At 35.5% G+C, this 9,909-nt stretch overlaps 1 protein-coding gene across 1 annotated transcript in view; it reads left to right on the top strand.

Annotated features, from left to right (window-relative positions):
• Positions 1-8,048, top strand: part of LOC137634927 (alpha-amylase-like) — a 29,351-nt gene extending 21,303 nt beyond the window's left edge. Inside the window, exons 7-14 of the mRNA XM_068367486.1 lie at positions 557-741; positions 940-1,146; positions 1,727-1,865; positions 2,118-2,279; positions 4,014-4,148; positions 4,626-4,857; positions 6,990-7,110; positions 7,866-8,048. Coding sequence (XP_068223587.1) covers positions 557-741; positions 940-1,146; positions 1,727-1,865; positions 2,118-2,279; positions 4,014-4,148; positions 4,626-4,857; positions 6,990-7,110; positions 7,866-7,997 — 1,313 coding nt within the window. The 3' untranslated portion in view covers positions 7,998-8,048. The remainder of the gene's footprint in view (positions 1-556; positions 742-939; positions 1,147-1,726; positions 1,866-2,117; positions 2,280-4,013; positions 4,149-4,625; positions 4,858-6,989; positions 7,111-7,865) is intronic.
• The last annotated feature ends 1,861 nt before the right edge of the window (positions 8,049-9,909 follow it).

Below are 9,909 nucleotides of genomic sequence, written 5' to 3'. Positions count from 1 at the left end.
TATGACTGACTGATTATAAGTTATGTGTCATTGTAAAACTAACGTCGATTCATTGCAGCCATAACTAGTTTAATTTTGAAATTCATCTATTATACTTCAATAAAAACAAATTATTTTCATTAGTATTTCAGGGTGATATAGTTATCTAAAAATGAATGGACTAAATAATAATGTAATAGTAATACAGAATGGTTGACAAACTGTATAGCAACTAGCTAGGAAGGTAACTTTTCTTGTCAAAATCAACACGAGCAGGAATTCCAAAATATATTCATGGTTGGGTAAAAATATTCCAAAAATATCTTGATATTTGTAAACAAAGAGTTGTGGAAATTCCTTGTCTTTATTCATTAAATGTATTGTAAATTAATTATGTTGTCAATACTCTGGTTCAAACCTTTACTTGTAACAAAGATAGCATAGCTACAGAACAAAAGTATTTTTTTTATTTCAGTACTTCTGGCAAGAAATCACGTTTAGAGACATTGAAGTAACAAACATACCCACCGTTGAGTACTAAATTTCACATGTGTCTAACTTCAAATTTTCCCTATAGGTCGTACAACCGAGTTCCGCTTCGGGAAGAAGGTCGCCTGGGGTATTAATGACTTCTCACAACTTGGGAACATCTACGACCCAGGCTGGGGAATGGCCCCCTCTGATAAGGCCTTGAATTTCGTTGACAACCACGACAACCAGAGGGGCCATGGGGGAGGTGGTGATATTCTGACCTACAAAAATGTACGCCTGTTTACTCTCTGATACGTGTAATTCCATGACCTTAAGAGCCATGCTTTCTCTTATAAAAGTTTTCAATATAAAATAACATTTGCTTTATTCTTGCGACTATTGTAATGCTTTCTCTCGTAAAAGATTTCAATATGAAATAACGTTTGCTTTATTTTTACGACTATTGTAATTTTATAAGTAACATTTCAGGGTAAAGACTACACTTTGGGCGTCTGCTTTTCACTGGCTCACGAGTACGGCTTTATGAGGATCATGAGCAGTTACTATTTCGACGACTCTGACCAAGGACCCCCCTCGGGTGGGGGTGGGAGCACCAGTGACGTCCCCATCAATCCGGATGGAACTTGCGGAGGAGGCTGGGTCTGTGAGCATCGTTGGAATGCCATCACTCAAATGGTATGAGATGATAGCATGCCACCATGAATTGGTTTTCTGAGCATCCTTTTTTTTTTTTTTTTCAATATTCGGTGTCATTCATTTCATTTACATACTTTTTCGAGTCAATCAGATCATTCATTTATCTCGAAGACTTGGCTTGTCGACTAGTTATTTGGCGCTTAAGCGTTCAAAGGTCAGATTCTTGTAAATAAAAGAGGGTAAAATGGGCCCAGGAAGAGTCTAAAAAGATAGTGTGAGTTTTATTTGTTTAAAGTAATGAATAAAAGAATCCGGAAGAAAGGTAAGTAGAGAATCAATTAACTGATATAGAGAAAACCAGAACTAAAGAAAACAATCATACTCTACTAGTTAATTAAATTTGACATCCTATGAGGTAAAAATGTTGTCACCTTCAGTCTAGTTGAACACTGGCCTGTAGTAAAGTGACAGAGATGTATAAGTCTCTCTGTTTAACGAATAATTCCATTTCATGCTTAATCCTTAAACCTATTTTGTGTATTAGAATAATCATAATACGTTTTGTTCAAGGACACCAGAAAGGATTTTGGAGTCTTGTATTAATCACGAATTCTCACAGGTTCGATTTAGGAACGCCGTTGCTGGTACGTCCATTGACAACTGGTATCAAGAAGGGGACAATGTGGCCTTCTCCCGTGGCAACAAAGGCTTCTTCGCTATGACAAAATACGGAAACTTTGACAAAACTCTTCAAACTGGTAAGTCATAGAAATGATCTAAAAGGCTTAGAGTCTAAGACATAAGAATGCGTTTTTCTTTTGATAAAAGGAGTTAAAAATCATAAATTCAATTTTACATTTACTGTTAGAATAGCTTTCCAAGATATTAAAAATTTTCTATTCTTGACCTTTCAAAATACCTACAAATGGTATGCTATTAAAATAAAAACTTCAGACCACAGAGCATCAAATCTTCCTCATCACCGATACTGGAATTTCCTCCTCCAACAGGTCTACCAGCTGGAACCTACTGTGAACTGGTCAGCCACTGCGCCAACCAGGTCACTGTCAACGCCGACGGAACTGCAATGATTTCCATCCACAACGACCAGGAACCCGTCTTTGCCATCTGCGTCGGGTGCGGGGACGGGCCCTCGCCCACTGTGGACCCAAGTAAGTTGGGAATGCTTGAATTGAATGATAGATTTTTAGTGGGTTCAAGAGGGTCAAAGGCTGCTGTTTGAGTGTCCATACTAAGCTCCTTGAAAATGTTGCATAGATGGTCATATTGAACGGGCTGCTGTATTACGTTAACCCCATTGTCTGGGGATCGTGGCGGGCAATCTGAAAACAAACAAACACTTGAAATGCTGTATCGTCTTTGTAACTTTAACTTAACAAAATAACACAAAGAGACGGTAATATGTTACGTGATGGTCAAATGAAGCCTAACTATTTTTCTTTTTATTGTCACTTGCCTCTAAAAATCGACCATTCTGCATGACACACCCCGTTCATATAAGGACTTTTCAAGACGCATGATTTGGTGCATGTCCATTTCTTTCCGCAGTTGATTTTTAGCGCATATGATTAAACAATCTTAGGAGAAAATATGAGAAAGCAAAGGAATGGCTGTAAGAGAGAGAAAATGGTAACGAAAAACTTTATGAAAGCTGTTATTAAGAAAAAAGTTGAAGATATCAAGTAACAAGGAGAAAAAAGTGAAACAAGAATTTGAGACAAATGTTCAAGCAAAAGTTTCAGAGAAGATAATGGAAGAACTTGCAAAAAACATCCGAAAAAAAAGCAGCTGTAAGAAACAGCTGAAAAAAGCAAAAATGGAAATGATAATGATAACATAGAGTGCGAGATAACGGCAAAAACATTATTGGAAAGTCACGATGACTAATGAGATAAGTCTAGTGAAACCTTAAATAGGAAAAAAAAAAAAGAAACGAAAGGAGACTCTTACCAGAAGTTAATGGCACAAACCGTAGGGGAAATATAGGACACATTTCCCATTAGAAGGTTTTGAGTATATGGCATTTGAAAAACATCCCATTATTGTCGGAATATTTACCGTTGCTGAATGATAAAAGATTTTTTTTTTTTTTTTTTTTTCACAAAAAATAACCATTCTTAAACTTGTTGCTTTAATTGGGCTTGATCTCCTTTTGTTAAGATTCCTATGCAATACTTAAGAACCAGACCTCATTCTGTTATGTTATAGTTTTCTTTAACCTTTCTTTTATCTTCTTACTCTTTCTGTTTCGCTACAAATATTCTTGAATTTTCACCAAGAGAATATTAAAGAGAATTTCTGGTAAATTTCTGATATTATTAATCTTATGAAAAACATATTGGAATGCTTTTTTTAGAAGATTCTTTTAACATTCTAATCAGACAAACATAAGAACCATCTGGAAGAAAATTATAGGTCGGGGTTGGTCTACTAATTCATAGAGATAGAATACTAATGATAAAAATCGAGCAATAATTTTTTACTGTTTTGAAAATTACGTACACGTATCAGAAGACATTCAAGTAGACTGTGTAGGGTTATCAAAAACATGAAAACCAGCAAATATATCTACAGTCAATTCTTTCTAGTGAAGCAGATTTACACCGACTCGCAGGTGTGCCCTTTTAGCTCGGAAAAGTTTCCTAACAGCTGATTGGTCGGAAGTATTTTTGACCGACCAATCAGCTATTAGGAAACTTTTCCGAGCTAAAAAGGCACCCCTGCTAGTCGATGCAAATCTGCCTCACTAAAAAGAATTGATTATTTTATCTTATATGCATTTCAGTCTTGTTTCATCTGAATATGTAGGTTATAGGTTTTAAAGAAACCCCTTCAAAAGCTATTTCGTAATCAGATCATTCCATTCATATGTATGATTTAAACAGGCCACACGACCACCCCAGGACCTACCATTCCCCCTGTCCCAGGCACCGCAAGGACAGTGATATTCCTTCACAAGATCACCAGCCCCGGTCAAGATATCTTCATCAGAGGAGGTATTGATTCAGAACATCGTCCTGGTAAGTTAGTCTGAAAATTTCTTGGATGAATCACTTGAGCATTTAGTGAAATTTGTTTTATATTATAAAAACTCGAAAGGTTCTCGTTATAATGTTGAGAGTTCATTGGGGTTCTTGAATCAAGTGAGATGATTATAATACCTAGAGAAGAAATTCTGTTTTATTAGTATTATTATGAAAAGTTCCCTTACGTTCCTATGGATGAAACTTCCCATCGAGGTACTATAACTTAGTCCTCATCTTTTATATAGGGAACCAGTAACCTTTTAAACGTAACAATAAAAACCTAACTGTGAAAGAGAAAGTTAGAAAAGAGAAAGAATGGGAAAGAGAAAATAGGAAAAATCATTCGTGTATAGAAAGATATCATCAGACGCAGAAAAACGATCCGGAAGTTTCGCTCTCACGAAATTGTAGAAACCGAGAAGTAGAACCCGCTTCCCCTAACCCCTTCATCGCTCACTTTCCCCTCTGAAGGGTGCACCGAAACCGCAGCCACGGACCCGTGTGCCATAACCCACGAGACGAATTCCCTCGGGGCTGAATCCCACTACGACAAATACAACTCCTGGAGGGAAGGAGACACGAAACTCGACTGGTTTGGAGCCCAGCCGGGACAGGGAACCTACAACAGCCAGGCCGCTGAGGGATCTCCCATGGCTTGGACGACCAGTACTCCAGGCCAGGCAGGTTATCAAGAGCTGAACACGTAAGTTTTGTGTGGATTTTAAAATGAATGTTGTAATCTGGCTAGTACAGTAGAGAGAGAGAGAGAGAGAGAGAGAGAGAGAGAGAGAGAGAGAGAGAGAGAGAGAGAGAGAGAGAGAGTTTGCCTAGCATTAGCATGGCGGCAGATCGATCCCAGCTCAGGACCGTGTATTTAAGCTGTTTATTGGGGAGGCTACTGCTGTGGTTAGGCACAACAGTGGAGTGTTGGGGTTGTAAGGCTGACATTCAGGTGAGCATTTATCATGATGAAACTGGAATTGAAACCACACACCTTTAACCTTTAACAGCTGGTAATTTCATTATTGTTTTCATTGCTATTATCAGCATTAATATTGTTATCAGTGTTTCAGTTGTATTACTGATGCTAGGTTATATCCTCTGCATGTGTAAAAAGACGTATTTTATCAATTTTTTTTTTTCAGTTATAATCATCACGCGTCGTTTGTTATTTATCAATGGATCCCTGATAAATATTTCGCAAAGTTTGAGAACAAAATCGGTTCAGATAAAGGGATAAGTTTTTTTTGTTCTCTTTCATAATCATTATGGAATTTCTTTTGTTAACGAGAGAGAGAGAGAGAGAGAGAGAGAGAGAGAGAGAGTGTGTGTGTGTTATATCTGTCAGGTTTTTATAACAGAAAATACAAAACAAATTAAAACTTGAAGAAAATTGAGACCTGGATTTTTTTCATCTAAACAAATTTCTCCTCTTTTTATGAAACCGGACCAGAAAAAAAAAAGTTATGACTTCCACTCTTAATACCTCTATACGCAGTATCAGGTTTCATGTCCTTGGCTGGTTTACCAGTTTTTCTATCAAAAATCTGATGATCACAACAACTAAAGTTGAAATATAACCCTTTTTTCGGAGCGGTTGAAAAGAAGTCTTTATTACACTGAAAGACGTGATTCCAGGAGACTGGATCGGTTCTTATCCGCTTGGGGCTATAAAAACCCCCTTTTTATCTCTCTCTCTCTCTCTCTCTCTCTCTCTCTCTCTCTCTCTCTCTCTCATTTTAGTCTTCCGGAAGCATTTTAAACGTTAAAGATGAATTACGAACATTAATCTTTCTGTAATTCCAGTCTTCTGGAAACGTTTTAAACGTTATAGATGCATTCTGAGTAATGATATTTCTGTAATACAATTCTTGAGACAAGTTAAATCCAATGGGGACGAGCAAGACACCCACACCATCATCATTGATGGTGCAACATACGTTAAAAGTCTGCTACCCCCCCCCTCTCTCTCTCTCTCTCTCGTGCAGTCAAATCGATTCTCTTTCCAGGAACTCTAAAATCACTTTCCATAAAATAAAGTCACGATCATGTACATCACGAAGGAAGATTTTTTTTTTTTTTTGTGGGAGAGGTTAATTCATGTTGGAAGGGCGTTTTCCTATTTCTAATGGAAATCATGTTTCAATCAAGTTTCAGTTATGATAAGATTGCTAGAAATGGAAATAGGAATGAATGGTGAGCGATTGTGACGCAGTTCCGGTAGGCCCTGATGCTTCCTCCGGTGCTTTAGATGACCGCGGAGGTAGCAGCAGTAGGGGATTCAGCGTTATGAAGCTTCATCTGTAGTGGATAACGGGGGAGGGTGGGCTGTGCCACCCTAGCAGTACCAGCCGAACTCGGTTGAGTCCCTTGTCAGGCTGGGAGGAACGTAGAGAGGAGAGGTCCCCTTTTTTTGTTTCTTTTGTTTGATGTCGGCTACTCCCCAAAACTGGGGGAAGTGCCTTGGTATATGTATATATCCTCGATACAATATACTTGTTGGTTTAGAATTAATTTTATCAATATGTTTCGTTCTGGGACAGAGTAAATATTCATGATTTATTTCCCTAAAATTGTCTCCCTAAAATCGGTTCCTTATCTTCAGGAAAAATTGTAGACAATTTTAAGCCAATCGATTAAATAATATTAACTTCCGAGTTATATTTATTTCAGAAATATGCTCTAATACTTCGTGATGATATTTTGAAATTTGAATTTCCAACAAATAATCCTTATATTAGACCAAAACCTATGGAGCATTATCGTTAAATCCTTCTCTACTTACGAACTCGTCTCTATCTAACATTTGTTCACATTACAACATTGGTTCAACAGATTCGGTGAACATTACTGGATGCTTGACGTTGACATGAACTGCGAGGAAACTGAGGGAGGCTGGTTTGAAGTAAAAGGTTTCGTGACCAATGGACCCGGATGGGAGATTGACATCGCTCAGGTAAAATGCTGTCGGATTTAAATAACGTGAATAGATGAAAGTGCATTTATATAAATAAAGATACACACACACCCATATATATATATATATATATATATATATATATATATACATATATATATGTATATATATACATATATATATATATATATATACATAATACGTATATATATTATTTATATATATATACTGTATATATATATATATATATATATATATATATATATATACTGTATATATATATATATATATATATATATATATATATATATATATATATATATATATATATATATGTATATATATATATATATATATATATATATACAGTATAATCACATGTATATATACATATATGTATTATTTATGTATATATATATATATATATATATATATATATATATATATATATATATATATTATATATATATATATAACAAACAAACAGCCATTCTCTTCTTTTGTCCATCGTCTCTTTGAATATTCGTGAGGTGGTTTACGCAATAACCGTATTCATGACTGGTTTATTTTGCTTACGTCATAACTATCCTTAATCAATTCTTGGATTGTCTAATCATACTTCTGCTTTCACTACAGTCAGTACCAAAGATAGTTTTTTATTAATAATATTAATTGCCTAGACTTTGTATTTTACTTTCCCTATCCTTCATTATATAGCAGATACATAGACAATTTTCAAATATGGTTGAAACGTCTAGGAAATCTGAGATAAAGGTTAATCTACTTCTCACCAGGTGGCAGCATGCACCGGAGACGCCGGGGGTTCGAAACCTTACTCGTCAAGCAATCACATGGGACGATGTGGCTTCATCAATGTTTTCGAGTTCTCGGGAAATTCCTGCCAGATTGTGTCGTTCCCCCAATAAACTGTCATCAGATATAACGTGAATCTAAGTTATGGATAGAAAAAAATGGGGGAGAAAAAATGATTAGTAATGTGGTAAACTTAATAAAATAATCAAAGATAAAACATGCATGTCACTATCCATAGATTTTTTATATTTTCTTTTTCATTTTTATTTATTTATTTTTTTTTTTTTTTGACGACAAGTTGACTCTGGCGGTAAACGACGTAAATTAGCAACAGAGCAGTTGAACGTCTTTTTGTACAAAACGGCTTATTTCTCTCTCTCTCTCTCTCTCTCTCTCTCTCTCCTCTCTCTCTCTCTCTTCTCTCTCTCTCTCTCTCTCTCTCTCTCCTGTTTATTATTATTATTATTATTATTATTATTATTATTATTATTATTATTATTATTATTATTATTATTATTATTAGCAAAACTACATCCCTGGTTGTAAAAGCTGAATGCTACAAACCCAAGGGCTCCAACAGGGAAAGAAACTCTGTTAGGAAAGTAAATAAGATAATAGTCCAAATTAACAAAAAAACTAAAAAAATACCAGCATATACGTAGCGTCTGCTTGCAGTAAAATGTTGCATATCACAATACTCACTCTTATCTACGATATGACTACAAATAAACTGCAAATCAATATTTCCGCTGAACGAAATTTCATTTAGTCTGAAAACGCAATGACAAGAATACTGATGGCCTCTGAATTATTTCCATCAGCTGAAGTATGCCACTGGATTGTTGGTAAGATGAAGTTTCTCTTAAGTGGAATGCAGAAAAAAGTAGAACTCTCATTGCTTGTATGCATCCTCTCTCTCTCTCTCTCTCTCTCTCCCTCTCTCTCTCTCTCTCTCTCTCTCTCTCTCTCTCACCTTCCTTGTTTTTAAATTTCAGTGCTGATTACCAATGAATATAAAGAAATAATCTCTCTCTCTCTCTCTCTCTCTCTCTCTCTCTCTCTCACACACACCTTCCTTGTTTTTAAATTTCAGTACTGATTACCAATGAATATAAAGAAATAATCTCTCTCTCTCTCTCTCTCTCTCTCTCTCTCTCTTGTCTTCCTTGCTTATAAATTTCACTGTTGATTACTAAAGAACATAAAAAATGCAAAATGAAAATACTATTTTTTCGAATTTCTTTGGCCCCCTCGACACCCCCCAATGGCAACCCCCGGCATATTTTCATGGTCAATTTTTGTAAAATTTATTAAAATGGTATTACAACTGATGTAAATAATCCATAGTTTTCACATTCAATGCTAAATGAAAAAAAAAAAAAAAGTTTCATAGACCCTTGCTCTTGTCGGGCTCTTAAGCTTCAACCTAGTCAGCCTTACGGATAATGCATATACTGTATGTCTCCATGTTCCAAGTCCTAGTTCACTGAGTACTAACTGACCATAGAAAATAACCCTCATTTTCATCTAATTCATTTTAATTACCTGTATAAGTTGATATGATGGATATTTGACTTTTTCTCTCTCCCTCGGACTGGCTTGTAATCCGAGTTAAAAGATCCTCAAGTTAGGTTTGAAGACAGAAGTAAGAAGAATAAAAACCAAAGTTAATTGTCGTATGTCTTCTGAGAGGGCCATTAATTTTCCTTTAGTTTTATTATGTATATTGTGATTGTAGAGAGGAACGACTATTCTGAATTCGAATACAGCTGTTCAAAATACCCCAAGTGATATCGCCATTGGATAAAACTGTCACGAATTCTTTAAAATATGTTGACCAGTCAGACATTTGTTCTAAATTCTCAAGGCATTTTTACGATTAGATAAAATGTCATGAATTCTCTAATTGATGTTGAAATTAGATAATAATGGCCGCTCTAAATTATCCAAGAAATAATATGATTAGAAATAAATGGAGAAACCAAATGCCTTGACATATTTTAACCTAATATAATATGACAATAA

This window comes from Palaemon carinicauda, chromosome 45 (assembly GCF_036898095.1).
Source record: "Palaemon carinicauda isolate YSFRI2023 chromosome 45, ASM3689809v2, whole genome shotgun sequence".
Taxonomy (NCBI): Eukaryota; Metazoa; Arthropoda; class Malacostraca; order Decapoda; family Palaemonidae; genus Palaemon; species Palaemon carinicauda.
The sequence above is the reverse complement of the archived record's forward strand: the minus strand, read 5'-3'. Positions and strand labels throughout refer to the sequence as shown.